A 25,262-nucleotide genomic window follows, 5' to 3' on the forward strand; every position below is an offset into this window, starting at 1 on the left:
TTCCTCCAAAAGCTCATCAAAGTCAGCATCATCCGAAACATTAGATGTCTCACCCACATGATCATCACCAGAATTGGATGATTCTTCATCAACACTTCTGCTGTACCCAGAAGAGTCTTCATCTTCAGACGATTCACCACCACTGGCAGAAGATTCTCCACCACTGGTGTGAACTAGCTTCTTCACAACTTGAGCAAAACATGCTGTTCCATCGGGAGCATCACCACCCAACTGGATTGACCAGTCACAACCTTCATCCACCTGAACCGCAAGTGCCCGGTTGGTTTGGTTGTTGACGGGTACCATTGTACGATCATTGTTTCTGTTATGCTGGTTGCCTTGGTTTCTGAAGGGGTTTTGATTCCCGTGTTGTGCTGGCTTTGTACATTCCCGTTTAAAGTGACCCCGTTCACCACAGTTAAAGCACTTTACAGCCTGTTTATCGAACCCATACTTGGTGTCTCGCTTACTTTCTAAGTTGTTTCTGCCGGTACTTTCCATCCAATCCTTTGCTCTTCTCACAGCACTCGCAAAGGCCCACTTGATATCCATCAAGTCCATCTCTTCTTTATCAATCTGCCGGTAGTCTTCTTGTGTCAGATTAATATTGCCAATCTGACCTTCTATCAACCCACAGTACGCGCTCACTACAGTGTTAAGCAGTTCCATGTGTTCCTTAGCTACTTCTACACTAACTTTGGAGAAGCTTGAAGTGTCGAGCTGTACTGTACTTGGCTTTGATTGTTGACCAGCAGATGATGTTCCTCCATAACATGCACGTTGTTGTTGAGCAGGAGGTGGAGGAGGAGGTGGTTGTATTGGATTTCCGTACATATCTGTGGTGGGAGGTGGCTTAACAGGAACTTGCACAGGGTTGCCATACATATCCGTGCTAGTAACAAACGCCGTTTGAAGTGGAGCATGTGGACCAGTTCTTGCAGACGAAGAATTGGAAGTTCCACAATACATCTCTGGATTTTGAGCCACTGGAACTCTTTTTGCCTTTAATGTTTCCTCCTGATCCTTGTTTTCCAAAAGCTGCACGAAGTCGTTGATATTAGTGGTTCTCAACACTCCGTTGTACTTCAGGATTTCCAAGAAACTACTCCATTGAGGAGGCAAAGCATCAGCAAACTTCTTCACCACTTCAGCTTGAGTTGTCGTTACACCATAATTGTCCAATTCCGTAAGCAAATGATAAAACCGGCTTGTCATATCTCCCAATGACTCCTTATCCATACAAGTGAAACCATCAAATTCTTTCTTGAGAAGATCATGACGCATTTGACGTGTTGCTGCATTTCCTACTCCTCTGGTTTTCAATCCGTCCCACAACTTCTTTGTTGTCTTGAAGCTGACAAACTGGTGGTAGATATCCCTGCTTAACGCCTGGGTGAGAATGGCGTATGCCTTCTTTTCCAGATCATAGGTTTTCTTTTTATCTTCTGGAAGATCGGCAAACGTAGCAGTATCTGAAGCAGCAACCTCTATGGCTTGATCGAAATCTGTAGTGAAACGTATCCACAATTCGGTATTTTGACCAAGAACATATGTTTTAAATCTCTCAACCCATCCTGAATATTCATTCAAATGCATCAACTTTGGAGGTCGATTCAAACTTCCTGTTTCGCTTTCGCTTAATAAGATACTTTGAATGCTCGGAGTTTGATTCGATACCAATGCCCATTGATTTCCCTGAGAAGATGTCGATACCGGAGACTCGGCCCATGAAGGAGATGACCTTGTATTCGTGTATTTTCCATCGTCTGGAGCCGGTGTACCCCACCATGAGGGAGTGACACCTGAACTTGTATATTTACCACTATCTGGTGCCGGATTCCACCAATTCGGATTCATGATTGATAAGCAAAATAAATGCTAAGTGAATATTCCGAAAGATCACACAGCCGAAGGATCCTGTTCGAAAGATCTAAAATCACAGAAACTTGTTAACAACAAACAGACCACAATCGAAAGATCAAATCTTGTTCGAAGGATCAACAGTGCTCGAAAGATCACTGTTGTATCTCGAACAATGATTTCGAAAGATTCACAAGCTCGAAGGATTCACTATTTGAAAGATCCTTATCTTTCGAGTATATATCCTTATCTTTCGATGAACTGTCTTTCGAATAGATTCCCTGGTCGAAAGATATGTTTCGGACTCCGAAGGATGGGTCGAAAGATGATGATCTGTCGATCCTTCCTTGATCGAAAGATGGTCTTTCGATGTCGAAAGATATCTTTCGAGCGACTCTGACACACTGACACTGATGTGAAAGGTTGGTGAAAAGGTGATGTGATAGGTAAGGTCAACTTTCGGCAAAAGGGTATGGCAGACTGTACTTTCTTACCAACCCAAGATTTTCAAACAAAACTTACCCAAAATGGACAACAACCAGTCACCGGAATAATGACCGGAAATTGGCCGGAAAACACCAAATCACTTAAAAACAAGTTTTAAGTTACCCAACCCGCCTTTGAACACTCCCGGTTAGTTTAGAACACGTTTTTCAGTTTAAAAATCCAGTAAAACCAGCAAAAACGGGTGCTAAACCAAGTGTCCAAACACACCAAGAACTTGAACAAAACCCGGTTTTAAACAAGGTAAAGAGCCTTAGCTCTGATACCACTTGTAGGTCCCTTGTCGGAGGATGACGAACCTAAACCTTGTTATACTAACCCACTAGCGAGTGCGGAATCCAAGCTAGCAAGCAAACCGGGATGAGACAAGTATAAACACAAACACACAAAGATTCACCGATTAACACCACTTGTATTAATGCGAATGAAAGGTTTCGGTTACAAGCTCAATGTTCACAAATCTGTTTTGCAAACTCTCTAGTGTGTGTGTGTGTCTGGACAGAATGCTCTCAAACTCTCTCGAAAGTGTCTGTGTGAATCTATCTAACACAACACACTGCATGGGTATATATATACCCATACACAGCAGGTCTGACCGAAGGATCCGATAGATGGTCCGAAGGATCATCTTTCGAATACAATGCTTTCGAAGGATCAGCAAGGACCTCGAAGGATGATCCTTCGAGGTCTATCAATCGAAGCATATCTTTCGAGTTGATCGAAGGATCTACATTATCCTTCGATCACTCATCCTTCGAGTCAGACAACTTACATCAAATTTACTAACTGTTGACTGAGTCAAACCAGGAGGACGGTTGACTTGGTCAACTTACAAGACTGACAAGGACATCGTTTACATCGTGACCGAATACAGACAAAGTACAGACACAAGTGCACCAACAGTTAGTTATAAGTTAGTTATGATGGTTGGTTAACGTTTTAATTATGATGGTTGATGACTGTCGTTAGGGTCAATAAAAAACCTAAATAAACTATGTAGATAGCGTAAGTAGAGTATCCTATCCACGAGGAACTTGTAGTCAGTGTAGAGACTTTAACTAAAAACTAAAATTATCTAATTCGGGGGTTTGATTAGTTGATTTCAAAAACAAGAAAAGTGATTAAGAAAGTTGTGATCAATATGACAAAAAGCAACCCCACCCGAAATCATGATTGCCCGTTTTAACACAAAAACCCGTTTACAGATTCATAACACCACATACACATGGCCTAGGGATTAATGAATTTGATTAATTATTTGAGATAGTTTTTAAGATTCACCAAACAATCTAATAACCCATTTGATTATATCAATTACCCACCAATTTACCAACTCGCTAGCAATACAAGGAAATTGCCAATACGTTGGATAAACGACAAACAACTCAAATATAATAAACGTTGCACCAATTAAACACAAATAGTCAAGATTTACCGGTTAAAAAGAATCCAAAAAACAAAGTTTCAATGTAAACTGAAACAATCATTCACCCGAGTGGAAGTTACAAGCGTTTAGCTCCGCATGAAAGTCATCACAACTTCAATAGTCATTAAGAATCGATTGGACATGAAAGAGCGGCTTGAAAGATGGAAGAATACTGAAGAAATCGCCTAAAATTGCCATGTTCATCCGGAACGGAACGACTGGGAATAAAATTATTAACCAAAAACACGAATTAGGTTAATTTATAAGCTTTCCCGTAATTGGTTTCTCACGCACGTCGCGGGAGAGTCATGTGTCCTTGCCGCGTGTCGCCTGGGATACCCATGTGAGCTTTTTCCGCTACAGCTCCCGTATTGACCCGTCAAGCCCGTTTTTCAGATCGGTTTCTCTTTTTCGCCCTTTTAAGCACCTATTAAGCCAAAAACACCAACACACGATAAGTATATAAACACATATGAATAAACGTATTAACGCACTCATAATTAACGCAAACTACTACAAAATGCTTCGTGTTTTGACCCAACATCACATCCCCACACTTACCTTTTTTCGTCGTGAAAAAAAATTCTTTCCAATGGAATCACAATAAGAAACATTGGCATTAAATATATTCAATTAATTTATTAACAAGTTAAACCACACGTTAACCAAGATTGCGAGTATAAAATCCTCCTAAACCCAACAGCCAGCTTCCGAGCCCTCATTCACGATTCATTAAGTTCAAGTGATTATAGTCATCTATGGATCCCACACTTAAAAGACCACAACTCCACCTAATCCCGCTTCAAGCTTACGAGATTACTGTCTTATATAAAAGAACTCTTATATATTTCCGATTAAATTTGTGATGGATAATGGATGATGGTTTTGAGCTTTGATATGCGTTTACTTATGATCAACTTAGCGGACATACCCCACCCGAGTCATCATCCTAGTGGTTAATGACATAAGCTTCACATATTTATCATATTTTTTCTAACTCCACCTAGAGGATATGTACCACCCGAGTCACCATCCCAATGGCAATACCATAGGCTTCATCAATACACAGCTAGCTCAATTAAATGGATGATGGAATATATTTTTTCGGGCGCCACCTTGTTTCAGATTTTTTCTCATAAAAAGAAACAGATGTGCCATTTAACCGGCATACTTATAAGTTTTTAACTTATAATAGTACCGCTTATACTCTCAACAGTTTCGGTTTTGGCATAGCTTCTAAGATGAGAACACACAAGACACCTAATTTTAAAGTATATTATATCAATCCTAAGGAACTCATCAACTGGTTGGGCCTACCCACATATCCTAAATTAGACGTGTGATCGACTGTTCATTATCTCATATATATATATACACATATATATATAGAGTAATCGAAAGTCAACGATCTGATTATACCTATCATTTTCCATTTTATTGCAAACACTTTATCAAAACATTTTCTAACTTTTACAATTGTTTTTAGATTTTTTAATATATTTTTTTAACGACACAACTAAGACACAACTAGACGCTAGTTTCCTCTCCCCACACTTAATTCCTTCATTGTCCTCAATGGAGAGCAAAACTCACGACTCAACTACAAACATAAATCGAAACACAAAGATAAATGGAACAGTCTCCCCTAATTTTATACAGCTGAAATCCTATAAGCGTTGTTCCGCAGCAACCGTATAGCATTTCTTTCACGGCTGCATTTAACATGGGATGCTCTTCTTCATATAGTTCAAATCCCTTTCTCCCAAATGGAGATTGAATATGGACAAAGTGATCGAAACTTGCAAAATACAACTCACAAGCTCCCAAACAGATTAAAATGACTCAATAGACGACAAGAGAAACGAGAGAAAGAAGGTTTGGGTGAAAAGGAAGATCTGATTGCGTTTAAAAATTAATTCCGCTGGGGGATACGTCGCACGTCACGACAGTTCAATAGGAGTCCCCCCGCGTGTCGTGAGGGTATTCAATATTGACCTTCTTTTACTAGTGTCCCAGGCGCGTCATGGCAATGGCTGAGGGATACCCCGCGTGTCGCCCGGTAACCAATTTTCTAGCACTTTTATCAAATTTTTCAGTTCCATGCCTTAGAAAATTTTATCATTTTATCATGTTTTCATCTCCCAACCCCCTTGAACGAATGTGCATTGCCCTCAGCTGCACCAGAGCTTATCCAAACCTCCTCGAACTTCCCCACACTTGAAAATTTTCTCGATTTGATACAAAACTCACACAAAACACAGTAAACTAACATGAAAAACAAAAACAAAACTAACAAACCTTAGGCTGCCTCCTAAGAGCGCTAAGTTTTAGATCTTCAGCGAGATCATACCTGCAATCTTCAAGGCGGTTCAAACACCTGCTTACCTCCAGACTTCTCTAGATCAATTTGCTTCCAATAGTCCGGAAACTTTTCAGCTCCATACCAGTTATGCTCAATCTTGGCCTCATCTTCCCAAGCGTTTCCACCATCCGGTGGCTTGCCTGCTTTTCCTCTTTTCCGTTCATTCACCTTTTCACCAGCTCTCTCTTAGTTTCAGCTGCATACCTACAACACTCAAGGTTTAAAAAAATGGAAACGAGTTTCGAGGCGTTTTCCCTTCGCCTCACGAGGCGTAAAGCCTTGAGGCTAAACGAGGCGTAAGGCCGAGGCGGTAATAATAAATAAATATAAAAATTATATATTATAAAAATAATAATTCTAACTAATTTCATCATCAGATTCATCAAAATCATCAAAAACACACTTAAAAAAGACATGAAATGCTTGAAATTGACACAAAAAGTCAAAAAATCAAAAACAACTATCAAAATATCCTTAGGCGCACCTGAGGCGCAGCTTTCTTAGCGCCTCAGCCCTTCCTCTAAGGCGCATATACATTAAAAACACCATGAGCCGCGCCTCAGACTCGTTTTTTGTCCATTTCGCCTCGAGGCGCGCCTTGAGGCGCACGCCTCAAACGTTTTTTAAAACCATGACAACACTTAACACCTTTCTCATCTAATGTGTCCTCACACACGCATGACGTGTATGGCGTAACAACTGTTTCACATAAATTATCAAGAACTTCGTAACTAATAGATTTTGAAAAGACATTAAAAACTAACTTATGATTTTTGAACTCATTGTGATTAATCCATCTCTGCAGTTGATTTGGGCATTAGCAGTATGCAAGAAAGGACGACCTAGAATTACCTTTTGTTGCTCGTTTATCGTCGTAGGTGCATAATCTAACACCAAAAAGTCTACCGAGTAATAGAACTCACCCAACTGGATCATCACATCTTTAACAACCCCACGAGGTTGTCGCCAAGTATTATCCGCCAAAATTACCTTCCTGTGAGTATCATGCAGCGGTCCAAACTCGTACTGGTCATACAAACTACCAGGCAGAATATTTATGCTTGCTCCATAATCCAATAGAGCTCTATGGATTTTCAACTTTCCAACTCTAATTGAAATGAATGGTGCCCCTGGCTCACTCCCCTCACCTCCATCAATCTCCTCGCTTATACCTACAACTACTTGAGACGAAGATATAAAACCTGTATTAACAATCTCAGATTTAGGAAGGGTACTTACCGAGTTAACTCTTGCGTTGTGTTGAGGATTCCTCGTAGTATCACTCGGTAGTTTCCCTGGATCTCTTCTTCCTTGAGCTACCTTAGCCGCCAACTGTGCAACTTGTTTTTGTGAAGCTTGATAAGCCTTGGCTTGCACCTCTTGATCCCTTTTTATTTACTTTAGAATTTCCATCATCTCATTATTCGACCTTTCATTCTGACTGCTTGCTCTGCCTTGATCTGGGTTCTGCTGATAACTTCTTTGACTGCCCTGGTTGTAACCACCTTGGTTGTAATTCTGGTTATTGTACCCAGATTGTCGGTTCTGGTACTGATGACCTCCTTGATTTGGTACCTGAAAACTTGGATTCAACTGATTAGTAGTAATTTTAGTGTACCGAAAATTAGGATGATTACGCAAACCTGGGTGATATGTATTTGAATTCATATCATAATTCTTTTGCTCTCCATACAACATGTTCACGTCCTCCTCAGCCGCGAAAAAATTGACCGGGCATGCATCCAAAGTATGACCCAACTCACCACATGAATCACAAACCAGAAAACCTTGCGCTGCATGCAATTCATCCCGTCCACCAATGCCTTTAAACTTTGCTAATTGTCGCTCCAATGCTTCCTTTTCGCGTTCCAACTGACCAACTCTAGCGTTGGTAGCACCTGTAATAGTTGGTGCCACAACCGGGTATTTCTTGTTCCTATCTAGTTGTGCCTGCCTCTTTGAATCTGCAACAATAATTTCCAAATAATCCCGGTCAACATCAACATGATTTCGTAAAAAAGTACCTCCCGTCACAGCCTTTATATCTCTCCTATCTTCATTGGAGATCCCATCATGAAATGTCGTGATCAATTCCCATCTTTGAATATCGTGGTGAGGACAGTTTTGGATCAATTGATTAAACCTCTTCCACGCTTCATATAATAGCTCTCCCGGCATTTGTTGAAATTACCTAAGATCTACTGTACCTGATTTTGTTCTTTCAGGAGTGTAGTATTCCTCAAAAAACTGTTGTTGCAAATCATGCCAAGTATGGATACTAGCATAGGGAAATGTTGTGAACCAGTCTCTCGCAGCATCCTTTAACGAGAACTGAGATAGAACCAACTTCACATGATCCGGTGTAAACCCATGTCCACCGATCATACTACATACCGCCTCGAAATCCGTAATATGTGCATATGGCTCCTCAATACCCTTCCCATGAAAGGTAGGTAGCATGTTCAAAATGTGGTGTTTCACTTCAAAAGAACGGTCCCCATTCCCCTGTGCGACTCGCATCACTATCAATGATGCATGTTCGGTTATATGCGGTCCAAAATGACTCTCGACCCCCTAACATTAGGATCTGGAAATCCCGGATCTCTTTACCTTGGGCGAGGTATAAAAGGTGCTCTTTGAACCTGTGGTGGGGTTTGGTAACAATCTCCCCCACGCGGCTGTCTAGGTTGATATGCTGGTTGGTTACGGTTAAATGCCCAATTTTGGGGACCACCTCGATAATCCATGTAACCCCAATCTCCCTCTTCTCCATACCCATCATCCTACTCATTGCCCCTAGCCTGGTTTTCCTCTTGATCAAACATAACACCCGATCGGTTCGGTTGTGGTACTTGAGCCTGTCGATTTACAGCCCACAACGGATTAGGATGTGGTGGTAGTCTGCTTTCTAATGAGTAAAACGGGGTCCACCGATCGAACGAAACTCTCCATTAGAGCATGTATTGGTTGGGTGGATGTTTTTGGTTGTGGTGCTATGGGTGGAGTTTGTTTAGTTTGAGTTTGAGTTTGATTTTGTGGCTCGGTTGTAAATGGGGGTGACGGCATTGGTGGCATCTCAGGTAGTGATTCTTGTTGTGACGGTTGCTGATTCGGATTTTGTTAATTTTCTGATGGATTCATTATGGAAACTGGTGCTTTTCCTCTCACAGCTAAACGAAGCAGTAAGTTCTGTCTAGCGGTCTTTTCGATTTCAGGGTCGAAAAGAAGTGGTGATGACTTTGCTGAAAACCTTTTATGCATGCAATTAGAGATCACCTGTACACAAGTAGACAAGAAAGAGCGCGTAATACCGAACGAAACAAAAATAAATAAAAAGAAATATGTTTGGGTTTTTTAGATTTTTTTAAAGGCAAAAAAAAAAAAAAAACCAACTAATTAAACTAACACTAAGCGTACGAATTCCCCAGCAACGGTCCCATTTTGATAACTGTGGTTAGGGTCAATCAAAAACGTAAATAAACTATGTTGATAACGTAAGTAGGGTATCGTATCCACGGATAGAGACTTTAACTAAAAACTAAAATTATCTAATTCGGGGGTTTGATTAATTGATTTCAAAAACAAGAAAAGTGATTAAGAAAGTTGTGATCAATATGAGAAAAAGCAATCCCCATCGGAAATCATGATTGCCCGTTTTAACACAAGAACCCGTTTACAGATTCATAACACCACACAGACATGGCCTTAGGATTAATGAATTTGATTACTTATTAGAGATAATTTTTAAGATTCACCATACAATCTAATAACCCGTTTGATTATATCAATTACCCATCAATTTACCAACCCGCTAGCAATGCAAGGAAATTGCAAATACGCTATAAATGTCAAACAATTCAAATATAATATACATTGCACAAATTCAACACAAATAGTCAAGATTTACCGGTTAAAAGAATCCAAAAACAAATTTTCAATGTAAACTGAAACAATCATTCATCCGAGTGGAAGTTACAAGCGTTTAGCCCCGCATGGATGTCATCATAGCTTCATAGTCATTAAGAATCTATCGAAGATGAAAGAGCGGCTTGAAAGATGGAAGAATACTGAAGAAATCGCCTAAAATCGCCCTGTTGTTCGTCTGGAACGGCTGAGAATAGAATTATTAACCAAAAACCCGAATTAGGTTAGTTTATAAGCTTTCCCATAATTGATCTCTCCAGCGCATCGTGGGAGAGTCATGTGTCCTTGCCGCGTGTCGCCTGGGATACCTAGGTGGGGTTTTTCTGCTACAGATCCCGTATTGACCCATCAAGCCCGTTTTTTCAGCTCGATTTCTCTTTTTCGCGCTTTTTAGCACCTATTAAGCCAAAAACACCAACACATGATAAGTATATAAACACATATGAATAAACGTATTAACGCACTCATAATTAACGCAAACTACTACAAAATGCTTCGTGTTTTGACCCAACATCAACAGTTTGTAAAGTGTTGGTTAATTAGTAACATATAAATAGGCATATGCAGACGAAAAGAATGTACAAGTGTGTAATATATGCAGTGTTTTGTGTTACTGCATTTGTCTGTTTAAGCCTGTGTTTTGTTGAATTGTCCCTCTTCCAACAATTGGTATCAGAGAGGGTTACTCTCATGAAAACAATGCATTCAAACACAACACAAGAATCAAAGATGGAGAAGGTTTTCGTGACTGATTTTAGCAACTGAAATGAGGATTATCCATACTGTAGTTCCAATTGCGGTAGATTTTGAAGGAACAATTGGCCTCAATGAAATTAGATACTTATCAAGTGAAACAAGTTAGAAGAATCCATGAGGTTACTCAAAGATTGTGATGTGAGATCACAAAACAGCGAGTACGCGGTAAGAGATGAAATTTGGTATGTAAGCCTTTCTATATGAAGAATATTGTGTGTGGAAATAGTGAACGATGGAAGTTTCACCCATTATGAAATCGAGAGGAGTCGATTTAATGGAGTTGAAAGGCACGAAGAAATCACAAAAAAAAGGTTTCATAATTGAATCACGAAATTGTCGACAAAACCCAGGATGGGAGATCATGGGTTAATCAAAATACGAAGGAGAGATAAATTTAAAATCAGAAATGGTAGGAGGCCACAATCGAGAAATTTATTGTGTGATGCTATCAAAGTGAAGAAAAGAGGACGTGTGAAGCGATCGGTGTGGAAAAATTTGTTGCGTAAGGCAACCACGAAGAGAAGATTTAATCGTGTGAGACGATCTAGGATCAATAATAGACATAATAAAACCTAAGTGATTCCGAATATGCAATTAAATAATGTGAGATGATCACGATCAAGATTAAGGATCTGTGTGAAACAGACCCATGTAAAAGAAGAAAACCCATTGACTTGTGAGAAGAAATCAAAGGAAGATCTAAGAGATTTAGGTTGGGTGATTAGGGCCATGTCATACGATCCGGTAAAAGGATTCTGTGAGAGATCAAAAGGAAGAACCGTTGAAACAAAAGTTTTGTGTGATAACTAAACTTCGTGCGATATGAATTTGAGAAAAAAATTGACAAGTGGAGATTGCTTATAATGTATGCATGAAATTAGGGAAGTTAGCTTAAGTTAGTTAATGTCGGTTATAGGAAGATAATTAATCAAACGAAAACAATGTATGAGTAGACAACTTTTTGCTCGCAGACTGACAATCGAACAACTTGGTCTACTAGGCAAGGTATGGTAGTTGTTCGAAATAAGGTCAGGTTGAGGTTGATCTTGTAGGACCGTGTTTCGTGACCAAAACCGTGATTAGTGTGAGATTAGTTCAAGACGGGAGAGATTATAGAGATAAACAGACACTTCTTTGTATTAATCAGTAGGAAAACAATACAAATCGGCCCGATTACTAACTAACTGAACTAATACCAAAGGAGTATACATCCGGGGAGAGACCAAGTGGTGATCTCTCCCCCAGACAATAAAGCTCACTGTGAACTCTCAAAATGAGCTCACCACACTCTGATTCTCTCTAGTTTGCAAGTGAACAAGTGGTTGGTATTTATACCCACACCCACTTGTCTAGCAAACACACATGGTCAAACACATAACCCTCTCGTTTGACCACTTCAAACGAGCGGGTCAATACACATTCGTTTGACCGTTCACTAAATATTACATATTCAACATAAAATAAATCTAATCTATTCGACAAGCATCGGACACAAAATCTGCATCAACAAATTCCCCCTTGTCCGTTGCTGTCGAATGCTGAAAATGCAACTGCAATCGATCTTCAGTCAAGTATTTATCTTCTCTATGTTAACAAATTCCCCCTTGACCGATGATCCAGGTAAGTAGTATCTTGACGGTCCTTGTATAATAGTTCCCCCTCAAAGTACGCGTATCCGTGTTGGGTGTTGTGCAATTTCCTCACAAGGCTCAATTGACCGATCTTCCGCTGATCTTCCAATACTCCAACCGGCATTTGATAAGGATTCTAATCTTTAAAAACTGCATCAAGTCTTGATCTGTCATAAGACAAACTCTACCACCTGTGATTGCGTTTAGAAATTTACCGAAGAAATTCAACATTTGAAAATTTTTTATCCCCCCACTTCTTTGGTAAGATCTCTAAACCTTAACAGATTCTCTCCACTTCAAGGAAACTGTCGTCAATTTCACAAAACAAATTCTCTCCGCTGAGTAGAATTTATCTTCAAATGTTCACCAATTCCCTCCACTGAGCGGAACTGTCGTCAATCTTCATTGAATATTCTCGGTTATACGAAAAATCACGAAAACGACTTTCTTCTTTGCATATTCTAGTTGAATAAGAACATCCCCTAGTACCCCGTAGGATTCGACTTGTATCCCTCCAAAGACTTTGTGAACTCGTTAGGACCGGTATTGACATTCTAGGTTCATTCATTCGTTACCAAATGCGAGAATATGACAATAAACAAAAAGATTTCTTCGTTGCATATTCTAGTTGATAAAGAAATTTCGCCTAGTACCCCGTAGGATCCGACTTGTATCCCTCCAAAGACTTTGTGAACTCGTTAGGACCGGTATTGACATTCCAGGTTCATACGTTCGTTTTCAAATGCGAGAATATGACAATAAACAAAATGCTCTCGAACATTTACGAATAACCGATAACAATCATAAATATTGACGTGCGGAAGTGAACATACCGTTTTTGTTTTTGGCCCATAGTAGTCAAGTCACTAAAATTTGACGTTTGCATCGGTAACCGTGACTACCCCACATTTTTTAAAATCAATTGTTTTCATCAAGCTTCATCATCCTGCGCGCTCCCGAACCCGTACAAATTTGATGTTGACATTTAGAAGCGCGGTTCAACTAAACGTCACGAACACCCGTCCCCACTTTGCAACTCACGAAAAGAAACGAGCCCATGACTCCATGTCTCATCTAACCATTTGGTCCAATAGAGCCCATCTTTAATCATTTGCCCATAATTAATTGGCCAATCAAATAGGTCCAACATTACTGAGCCAAACATGTGCCCACTGAACCAAATAATAAACATGACCTCCTCGTTGTGTGGCAATAAGTAGTAGGTGCGCCAAAAAAAAATATTCCACACTTGATGCTCATGACATGGCTCAAGTCCATCTTAGTTGTATTTGTATTCATTGGTGGGGCCCATAGAATTCTCCTATTCAACATGCACCACTGTTAATTTGTGGAGATCCATTAGAAATGAAAAAAAAAAAACCACAAAGATTGACTTTTGGCTGCAATCATATTCCACAATAAGTCATGTGGGCCCAAAGAAGAAAAACGTGACTTCAAGAAGTTTATGAACATCATGTGAGCCCATAATGTGGTAATGGTTGCTAGTGGGCTCCAAATAAAAATCCAATGCCCATGACCAAACCCTTTTCAAGGAAACCCTAGAATATTTTGTTTCACCAGCCGCTAACATCACCAGCCAAACTCTCTTGTCGACTCCCACCTTTTTCAGCTAGACATCCAAAACCCCAACTGCCACTAAGACCTTCCTATCCCTCTCTGCGATAACACTTTCAAACCCCAAAAAAAAAAAATATCTGAGCTGCTGTTACCAATTACTCCACCAAATCAACCGCAGGTTGAACCTCACCACCGGAATCAATGGTGAAATCGCATCTTCGGTACGAATCAGCGGCGGCGTTCGGAGTAATCGCATCGATAGAATCCAACATCACATACGACACCACCGGTAAACACCTACTCGCTCCGGCGCTCCAGAATATCGGCGTTTGGCAACTTCGTCAAGGAATCTGCTCCAAAACTCTTACTCCGTCTATCGCCGTTACTTTAATTGCAGCTGTGCCTTCTCCATTACCGACATCCATTCACATCAAATAACTCTAATCCGAAGCCAGACTGTTATCAGCAAACAACCTTGAGCCGACGATGGATATGCAGCCGACGAAAGAACTCCGATAAAAGATCAGAGACGACGAAACATGAAGCCGACGAAACTCATTGGGGGACGAAACGACTTGACAGAGGGTTTCGCCGAAGGGTTTCGTTTCTTCATGGGAAGTGGGGTTTCGTCGGAAACCCTAAAATTTCTTTACAGCCGCCACCACTTCTTCAAGAACACAGTGTACTGTTCTTTTGCAGATTTGTATAAAAACATTGTATATATGATATTTGATGATGAGAACTTGATTTTCTGGTGTGAAATACAAAACCCAAACCTTTTGTACAGTCCGTTCCATCACAGATCTGCATATGCGGGTTCAAATCTGGGTTTTTCTTATTTCACCATTTTTTACATCTTGAACAAAAATCACAGATCTAGAGCACATGTGACTTAGCAAATTGTTAGATTTACTAAATCAGGCACCATGGCTCTGATACCAATTGTAGAACCGTGTTTCGTGACCGAAACCGTGATTAGTGTGAGATTAGTTCAAGACGGGAGAGATTATAGAGATAAACAGACACTTCTTTGTATTAATCAGTAGGAAAACAATACAAATCGGCCCGATTACTAACTAACCGAACTAATACCAAAGGAGTATACATCCGGGGAGAGACCAAGTGGTGATCTCTCCCCCACACAATAAAGCTCACTGTGAACTCTCAAAATGAGCTCACCACACTCTGATTCTCTCTAGTTTGCAAGTGAACAAGTGGTTGGTATTTATACCCACACCCACTTGTCTAGCAAACACACACGGTCAAACACATAACCCTCTCGTTTGACCACTTCAAACGAGCGGGTCAATACACATTCGTTTGACCGTTCACTAACTATTACATATTCAGCATAAAATAAATCTAATCTATTCGACAAGCATCGGACACAAAAAAATATGCATCAACAGATCTGCACACATTTATTGTTATTATTTATATATAAGGATTTAAGACATATGATTCCATTTAGAGGCTACCTTTGAATCAGTCATTATTAAGTTTACGTTTTGATTCCATTAAGTTTCAAATTGAAGCTGAACTAAAATTTACCCTTTATCCCTTTACATGTGTTCATAAGCCTCACCCGGCCACTCACACATCACCTCCTCGACCCACCACCACTTCTCACACCCACCAACCACCACATTGACGTACTCTGACTAAGCACTTACTACTGGTTCAAAATGAACTAGTTAGGCCTCTTACTGGCTCAACACTTATCGGCACAGAGGTTGTCAAACAACCCCTAATATAATATAGCGAGTAGATGTGTAATATGGTGTTGTATATAAACATCTCTTGTGTAACCCTGATGCATGGTATCATCACAATCTAATACAATTACCAAGTTTAATTTGGTACCAGAGCTAGTGCTCACAACCCACCGATAAACATTACTGGCGGGGCGGCTTGCCGCCATCACTGCCTTACCCACAACCTTCTTCTCTAGAAGCTTTCTTTAATGCTTTCAACAATCTGAACTAGATCCACAACCCCTTTCTCCTAGATTTTCACAACAACAACCAACAACTAACACCCACAACCACCTCTGCGGTCGCCGCCACCACAAACCCTAGCCGCCATTGTTCCTCACCACATAACACAACCACTTCATATCGATTATTGTTTCCACCCTAAAACCCTAGACGTTATCACTGACGTCATACAACGGCGGCTCCGCTAAACAACAATGGTTCTTTCTTTTCCGACAAAGGATTGACGGTCCGCATCATTACAAGTCCCCGAAGGAAACTGGGGAGAACTGTGGAAGCACATAATGATGACAAGGGCGTACCCCCCAGCCGTGGGTGGGCGGACGCACCACTTGAAAAAATATTTTTTAGTGTTATTTTTCGTCGGAAATTTCGACCGCACCCCTTGGAAAATTTTCACCCGCACCCCTTTAAAAATTTCAACCTCCCCCCTTAGAAAAAAAATTTATGAATTTATAAAAAAAACACTGATTATTGTCTAATATATAAGTATATAAAAATTTATATAATTATTCTTTAACCTCTTATTCACTTAATTACTTAACCCAATCAGAACCCAATCTACAATCTATTTTTATTGACTAAGCCCAAACCCAAACCAAAGAAATTTGAAATAAACAAAATTAAAATGCAAGAAATTAAAATTTTATGGTTAAAAGTGAAAAAATGCAAAAGTTTTTTGAAAAACTCCCAAGGCCTATATTACAACAACATATAGCACAAATTTGTTGGAAATTTATAGTTTGGAAATAACCAAACCCATCCACCCATTCCAATTCCAAATCCCACCCAAAAAAAAAAAAATAAAAAACTTCCAGCGACTTTACGCCACTGCTCACGACGGGATGACTTTTTTTGCTTGAAAAACCAAAATTTCGGCAAGACCGACCCGTATTATACCAGAATTCCGATATAGAACTAGGATGGTTTCTTTATTGTTTTTTTTTGTTTTATGTGATGATTAGGAGAAAATATAGACGTAGAAAGGTGTAATCTTTTTATATTTTTTGATTTTTTTTGGTTGTTCTAAACTTGTAGTTAAATGATTTTGTTGTTTTATTTATAATTTTGTTTGTTTAAATGATTAGTTACAAGTAATCAACATTTAATACTACACTTGAATGTTTGAAAATAAAATTGAAAATTATGGACTATGGTTGAACATGATTGTTTATTCTGTTTAAGTGTCTAGTGTTGCTTTATGAACTTATGGAGCGATTTATATGTGATATGAACCATAAGTAAGAATGTAATGAACTTATGGAGTGTTTACTATCTCTAGATAATGTTTTGGATAGATTTCAAAAAATGAAAACCTGTAGGGCACAATTTTAAATACGTTTCTAATGACGTTTGACGTGTTTTTGATGATTATATAAATTTTAGTTTGATATTCTTGTGTCTTATATGACTTGACCCGATCCGATCCGCTATGAACCGATTTTTTATATATTTAGGGCCCTAAAATCTAAAAAATATTCCGAACCCCAACAAACAATTATTGGGTCCGCCACTGCACGATGAGGGGAAGACACCACATATTAAATGCACACCATATATTTGGGTTGGATTTGGTTAGTATAGTTTATTTTTTATTATTGTTAATATTTTCAAGCTAGAGTCACTCCTGCGCTTACCTTGCGGGTACATATTATAGTAAGTGATATAGTATAAGGACTAGATGTGTAATTTGGTGTTCTATATATAACCTCTTAGACTATGGGGTATGGGGCGGGGGGGGGGGGGGGCGTGGGTTGGAGAGAAACGCCCAAGTCACCACCCCGGGTGGGCTTGGGTTTGGGCGTGGCCCCTTGGGCGGGAGTTTAAGGCCGGGCGTGGGGCATGCTAGCGATCCTATGTGGCCGGCTCTTATTGGCTTGTTGGCTAGGGCATAGGGGCCATTTTTAATTTTAGATTTTTTTTTTATTTTAATACACCTAGCCAAGCCACGCCGGGTTAGCCATGCCCCGCCTTACCCCACGGACACGTCACTCACCAGCGGGGGGCTCGAACTCCACGTGTCAAACCCATGCCCCAAACCCCCGCCCCACCATACCCCATGGTTTTATGTAACCCTAATGGTATCATCAGAATCTAATACAATTACCAAGTTTCTGTCTTTCCAACCTGTATTGACACCTATGGCCTTTTGTTTTATAAAGTATAACTATTTCTGTTTATGTAATATTTTCCATTTTTTTTTCTAGTCATTGTCTCTGGATATTGGGAAATGAAAGAACCCTCAATAATAGTGAATGTGTATGGAAAGACTTGGTCTGTGATGCAAGGAATCCCCGTTGTTTGTTTGATGCTGATGTTGATGAATGCTTGAAGATGACAATTATAGCTGCAAAGAAAGAGCTAGACCAACTTGATGATCTTGTTAATGGAAATCGTGTTCTTTTTAAAAATGAAAAATGGAAGGTATTGTACCAAAATGCTTGGTTTTATGCGAGGTTATCTCATTATGTGATATTGTTCCTTATCCATCTTGTTGTTGCACTTTTATGCCATTAGGTTCTCTTCAGTGATGATTTCAGAAGATCATTTGGAAAACTGACATCTCCTCGCTTGAAGAAGGTGGTTTTAAATCTTTTACTGAAACTTTCTGGTGGTTGGCGCCCCAAGAATAGAAGTGTAGACGTGTGTTGCGAAAAATCTTCTCAACTTTTAAGCAAATTTAAGGCTGAAGGTGTGTATATTATTTGCTCAGTTGACATCATTAAGGAAGTCAGATACATACAAGTTTTAAAAGTTTGGGATGTATTACACTTGGAGGAGATTCCCAAACTCACAAAACGACTTGAGAGCATATTTTCTGCCTACACAGATGATTATATTAGTCTTTGCTCATCAAAATGTTTGGAAGAGTATGTTCTTACTCTGTCTACTGAATCTTAATTCTTAAACAATTGATAATACATGCTTATTTTCATTTTCTTTTCAACTGTTCAGGAATCTTGAAGTTCCTAGGAGTTGGCCAGCATCGAAGGAAATTACCAGATTTAGTTATTTAAGCAACTGTGAAGATGACAGTGAGGCGATTGTGAATCCTGGCGATGGTAGAAATTATGTTGAAAACTCAAAAGTGAGTGAAAGCTTATTACTCATGAAGTTCTACTCGTTGTCACGTTGGGTGGTGAGTCATTTGCTTTCTGGTAAAGCATTTGACCTACCAATGCAAGTCACTGATGAACAAATGGATATAGTTCTATTTTGCAAAAGTTCCTTCATAATTGGGCGCTCGGGAACCGGGAAAACTACAATTTTGACAATGAAACTGTTCCAGAATGAACAAGATTTTCGTGTTGCTACTGAAGGGATTACTGAAGCAGAAAGCAACCACATCGGGGATGCTGAAGTTGTTGATAATTCTGAAAGTAGCAAACCAAGTGTTCTCCATCAGCTTTTTGTGACAGTCAGCTCGAAATTGTGTTATGCTGTGAAGCAACATGTTTCCCAACTTACAAGGTGCACATATGCCTATATATTTTTTCTCTCTCATTTTATTTGCATTAAAAATATTTCCAGAACTCAACAATTGGTGTATTTTACAGTACTTCATGTCCTGGGAATTTGTCAGTGGAGATCAGTCTTGAGGATGTAGATTTTACGTCTGAATTCAATGATATCCCAAACACATTTGTTGAAATCTCTGTGAAAAATTATCCTCTTGTTATAACTTTCCAAAAGTTCCTAATAATGTTGGATGGCACATTAGGGAGTTCTTATTTTGAAAGGTTTCTTGAGGCAAGAGAGGGTTCTCAATGTAACCATATAAGTACAACATCTGTTGCATTGCAAACTTTCATAAGATTAAAGGAGGTAACATATGATAGGTTTTGTTCACTTTACTGGCCTCACTTCAATTCAATTCACAAAAAGAAACTTGACCCCTCTCGAGTATTCACCGAAATAATTTCTCACATAAAAGGGGGCTTGCAAGCAGGGGAAGGCAGTGATGGTAAGCTTAGCTTTGAGGGCTACTCTTCATTAGCTGAAAGTCGTGTTTCCACTTTAACCAAACAGAAAAGAGAGAATGTTTACTCCCTCTTTCAAGCCTATGAAAATATGAAAACTGAACGTGGGGAATTCGATCTGGGTGATCTAGTAATTGACCTTCATCGCCGGCTTAAAACTATCGGGTACAAAGGTGACCAAATGGACTTCATTTACATTGATGAAGTTCAAGATCTTAGCATGAGGCAAATTTCTCTCTTTAAATATATTTGCCAAAATGTTGATGAAGGTTTTATTTTTGCTGGTGATACTGCACAAACAATTGCAAGAGGCATTGATTTTAGGTTTCAAGATATTCGTTCTTTGTTCTATAAGGAGTTTTTAACCTCCCAGACTTCTGGACAACAAGAGAAAGGTCTTGTATCAGAGATTTTCCAATTAAAACAGAATTTCCGAACTCATGCGGGTGTTCTTGATTTAGCTCAAAGTGTCATTGAAATTCTGTATCGTTACTTTTCTCACTCAATTGATATTTTAGAGCCAGAGACTAGTCTTATTTCCGGTGAAGCTCCCGTCTTGCTAGAGTCTGGTAATGATGAGAATGCAATTGTGACAATCTTTGGTGGCAGTGGAAGTGGCTCAGAAATTGTTGGTTTTGGTGCTGAACAAGTGATTCTGGTACGTGATGATATTGCAAAAAATGAGATTTGCGAATATATCGGAAGACAGGCTCTTGTTCTCACTATAGTGGAGTGTAAAGGTCTGGAGTTTCAGGTCAGGCTCCTTCTCTCCCTGCCATGAGAAGATCATTTTTTGTGATCTTAGTTTTCTTATGTTTCTTGATGTTTCACTTCCTTCAATATAGGATGTGCTGCTCTATAACTTTTTTGGGACATCCCCTTTGAAAGACCAATGGAGAGTTTTATATGAATACATGAAGGAACGTGATTGGCTCGATGAGAAACTTCCTCAGTCATTCCCTAACTTCAGTGAGTCCAAACACAGTGTCTTGTGTTCTGAATTGAAACAATTGTATGTGGCTATCACCCGTACAAGACAAAGGCTATGGGTATGTGAAAATAAAGAGGAACTTTCTAAGCCAATGTTCGATTACTGGAAAAGAAGGGGACTCGTTCAGATAAGAAAGTTGGATGATTCGGTGGCACATGCAATGCGTGTTGCAAGCAACCCTCAAGAATGGAGGGAGCGTGGAAAGAAGGTTATTGTTAATCTATTACTATAGCAGTCTTATGACTTTTGATTTTGTTTACCTTATTTGACTTGTTCTTATCATCACTGTTTGATTTTCAGCTTTTTTATGAGAGTAATTTTGTGATGGCAACATTGTGTTTTGAAAGAGCTGGGGACACAATGTGGGAGACTTTAGCCAAAGCTTCGGGTCTTAGAGCATCTGGTGACCAAATGCGGGGAACAAATCCTGAAGCGTTTTCAGGTTATGTTAGAGAAGCAGCCGGAATGTTCGAATCTATTGGGAAACTTGAGTCTGCTGCATCTTGTTATTGTGATTTAGGGGAGTATGAAAGAGCCGGTAACATCCTTTTTTTTAAATTAATTTTCTGTTTAAACATTAAGTGAATTGCAATAGTTTTATCAACAACCAGAAGACTAGAGCTCGTATTTTCAACCCAATTACTTATGAGTGTTTTATTTTCCTGGTTGATTTTGTTCAGGAAAAAAAATAATTGGGTCAAACGCCATACCAACTTGTCACCTCTAATTTGATCTTGTGTTTGTTCAGGAAAAATATATTTATATAAGTGTGGAAAGATGGATGCAGCAGCAGAATGTTTCACTCTAGCGGGTTGCTATATTGATGCAGCAGAAGCTTATGCAAAAGGAGATAAGCTTTCCAACTGTTTGTCGGTTTGCAAGAAAGGTAAACTATTTGATAAAGGGTTGCAGTATATAGAACAATGGAAAGAGCATGTTAATGTTCAAAATAAAGAAATGGAACACATTGAACAAGAATTCTTACAAAGTTGTGCCCTCGATTACCATGAGCATAAAGATACTACTTCCATGATGAAATTTGTTCGGGCCTTCTCTTCTATGGAATCCAAACGTGTATTCTTGAGGTCATTAGGATGCCTTGATCACCTTTTGTTGTTGGAAGAAGAATCAGGTCATTTTCTTGATGCTGCTGAGTTGGCGAGGTCATGGGGTGATGTTCTAAAAGAGGCTGATCTTTTGGAAAAGGCAGGACATTTTAAGGATGCAGCGGTTCTCTTACTTTGGTATGTTGTTTTTAGCTTGTTATGGGGAAATGAAAATAAAGGTTGGCCATTGAAGCAGTTTGCTCAGTATGAAGAACTTTGTGAAAGAGCAAAAACTTTTGCAAAAATGAATTCAGACATTTTCTTTGATTTTGTCTGTAGTGAATTAAAAGTAGTCTCTAAACAGCATAGTAGCTTGGCTGAGTTGAAAAAAGATTTGCAAGTTTCCCAGAGAAACAAGAGTTTGAGGGGAGAAATTTTTTTGATAAGAAAAATCTTGGATTCTCATATTCAGTTGAATTCCTCAAAGTATGATTGGGAGGATGAACTACCAACTGATATGCATAAGCATTGTGAGGACAAGATTTTTCGAAATCAAGTTTCTACCAGAACTCTAGTTTTTTACTGGAATGCATGGAAAGGAAATGTCCTGGATATTTTTGAGTGTCTTGAAAGCTTCCACAAAGAACCAAATGAACACGAGGGTCGTGTTGAATTTATATTAAATTATTTCGGGGTGAGGAAGCAACGTGTTAAAGGAAATGTCATTTACATATTGGTCAATGAGCATGCTGATTGGATAAGAAATGCTGGTCAAAAGGGTCTTCAAAGGGACGGGAAGCTTCTAACTATGAATAGCAGGGATTTGGTGTTTTCTATGAGGTCTTATTGGCAGGTTGAGCTAGTTTATGTTGGTATAAAGGTGCTTGAAACTCTTGAAGGTCTGCATAAGTCAAACTCAAATGGTTCTGCATTTCATCAAAGCACATATCTCCTACATATTTTTGAGGTTTCCAAGTTCCTTTTAGACTGCCAGTACGTTAACCCCAAAGATAAGAGGAAGCTGGAAAGATTTCTAGGCATTTCTTCCAGTTATTTTGATCTTGTGTTTCCATTAGACTGGCGAAGATCAGTCTCTAGTGATTTGATTTCTTTAAGAAAGACAGATTTATCTCTGAGCTTGCTTGAGGAGATTATTAATCAAAATCTCAACATCAAGGGTGACACCACCTATTGGATAATTGGGAGGGTGATGATGATATGTCTTGGTTCTAGAAAACCCGTAGCACTTTACGAGCATATTCTTACACGGATTCAATGGAATCCTGCATGGAAGTCCTTTTTTGACTTATTTATGAAGCTTAGCTTTAATGAATCTTATGTTGCTCAAGGATTGCATAATGCTTTGGAAGACACTTTTAGAGCCAATTGGAGACGTGCTGGCTACATTTCACCTCACAGTTTTGTGTATCTCTTGGAAAGTCTTCTTTTCATGGCATCTTTCTCTTCAAGGAACTTTTTCACTACAAAGTCTTCGTTTATTGGATGGCTTACAAATATTCACTCTACTTCAATTATTCGGCAGTCAAACAGACAAAATGCAATACACTTTATTCTTGGAGTGATTCAAAAAATTCTCTACGATAAAACTGATACTATATCATGGATTAAAAGTTCGAATATTAAGTTGTCTGATTACCATCCACTGTTATCATTGAAGCTAGTTATGATACTGTGTTTGATTTGTCTTCAACTATCAGATTGTTCTCAATTATTACTTGATTTGTTGTCGGGAAGAGATAATATTGCTTATTTGCTTCCAAAGAAGTTTGTCTATGATCTTCTAAGGAGAAGAAAGGGCCGTTATTTGAACTTGAATCCAGAAGTGGTTGCAGAAGCTTTTATGAGCATAGATGATTCTCTCCTGATTGTGTGTTCGGGGAATGCGAGTCCACGAATCCATGCTCCTTGTGCTATATTTGTGGACCCTGCAGGGAAATCTAAAGAGGAGATATTGAGTGTGCTCTTCCCAAGGAAAACTACACTTAATGTTCAAAAACCTCCAAAAAATGATGATATTGGGACGATTCTTGAGACACCATCTTCAAACACATTACAGGATGAAATTCTGAATGTGAATCCTGTGGAACTGCAAATGAACTGGGAAGTTCTTGAAGATATATCTGAAGCTATAAATGGGACAAAGGGATTAGTAGTGGACACCAGTATGATAAAGGTAATACATATTATTGTGGTTATATAATGTATATTTTTGTTTGTTTTATCTTCATTGGTGTAAGTTTAATTCTTCAAAATTCAATGTGTTGTTTCAGAATGAATTGGATAAAAATATAGGCACATTAACCATGGCGCTAGCCGATAAAATTTCATGTGCGGGAAAAGATGCAACAGTTGTACATGAAGCGAATCTTGCAAAGGAAGATCTGAAGCTGCTATCTTCTTCTGTGGCATATTTCAGTCAGCAAATTAGGGAGCACTCACTTGTCATGATGACTGTGCAAGGGGTTGTGGAAAGGCTGCAAAGTAAAAGGCCAAAGATAGATGAGTTCTTAAACCAATCTGCCATTAGTCAGGAATCGAATACTGGACACATGGCAGTGTTGGAGAGCAGCAGCGCATCTGAGGTTGGACAAACAAGTGGGGAGAAGAATCATGTTAAAGGAACATGTGATGATTCACCGGTGGTAGAAAATCAAAGCGGTGGAGTTAACACTCAGGATGCAAGAAACAAGAAAGGGAAGGGTAAGAAGAATAGAAAGAACAAAGGTAAAAAGAAATGATGTGATAAATCATATTGATCCACCATCCCCTATTCTCGTTTGCTTCAGAATATTTGTTTCCTTTTAGCTAGGAATTTCAAGTTTCCTGTGAAATCATGCGTGTCTATATGGTGGAAACATATTAAAGTCTTAACCGATCTTTTTCTTTGGGCTACGCAGTCCGGTCTCAAGTTTTTGGCCTTTTTATACATCTTTATACATGATTGATTTCTTTCCTCGAAACCTTTACATTTGAGAAGTATATGATCGAACTATGTTTGTAGAGACTAACTGGAAAAGAACTTTCTATCACTAAAGCTTTTCACAAATGAATAGTCCGTATAACTTCAATGCAATGTCTTCATGGCTCATTATCGTCTTAATCAAAGGATTATCTAAATAGTCTTAGGTGTAGAAAATCAACCTCAATACTTTGTGAGGTGATTGAGATTAGTATTTATATTCAAAACAT

At 39.1% G+C, this 25,262-nt stretch overlaps 1 protein-coding gene across 1 annotated transcript in view; it reads left to right on the plus strand.

The window, feature by feature from the left end:
- Positions 1-24,811, plus strand: part of LOC110870047 — a 35,859-nt gene extending 11,048 nt beyond the window's left edge. The window contains exons 6-13 of the mRNA XM_035976003.1: positions 18,243-18,459; positions 18,553-18,905; positions 18,991-19,506; positions 19,593-20,769; positions 20,861-21,214; positions 21,307-21,544; positions 21,755-24,246; positions 24,344-24,811. Of these exons, the coding sequence (XP_035831896.1) occupies positions 18,243-18,459; positions 18,553-18,905; positions 18,991-19,506; positions 19,593-20,769; positions 20,861-21,214; positions 21,307-21,544; positions 21,755-24,246; positions 24,344-24,811 (5,815 nt within the window). The remainder of the gene's footprint in view (positions 1-18,242; positions 18,460-18,552; positions 18,906-18,990; positions 19,507-19,592; positions 20,770-20,860; positions 21,215-21,306; positions 21,545-21,754; positions 24,247-24,343) is intronic.
- Positions 24,812-25,262: the final 451 nt, after the last annotated feature.

Source organism: Helianthus annuus, chromosome 8, assembly GCF_002127325.2.
Source record: "Helianthus annuus cultivar XRQ/B chromosome 8, HanXRQr2.0-SUNRISE, whole genome shotgun sequence".
Lineage (NCBI taxonomy): Eukaryota > Viridiplantae > Streptophyta > Magnoliopsida > Asterales > Asteraceae > Helianthus > Helianthus annuus.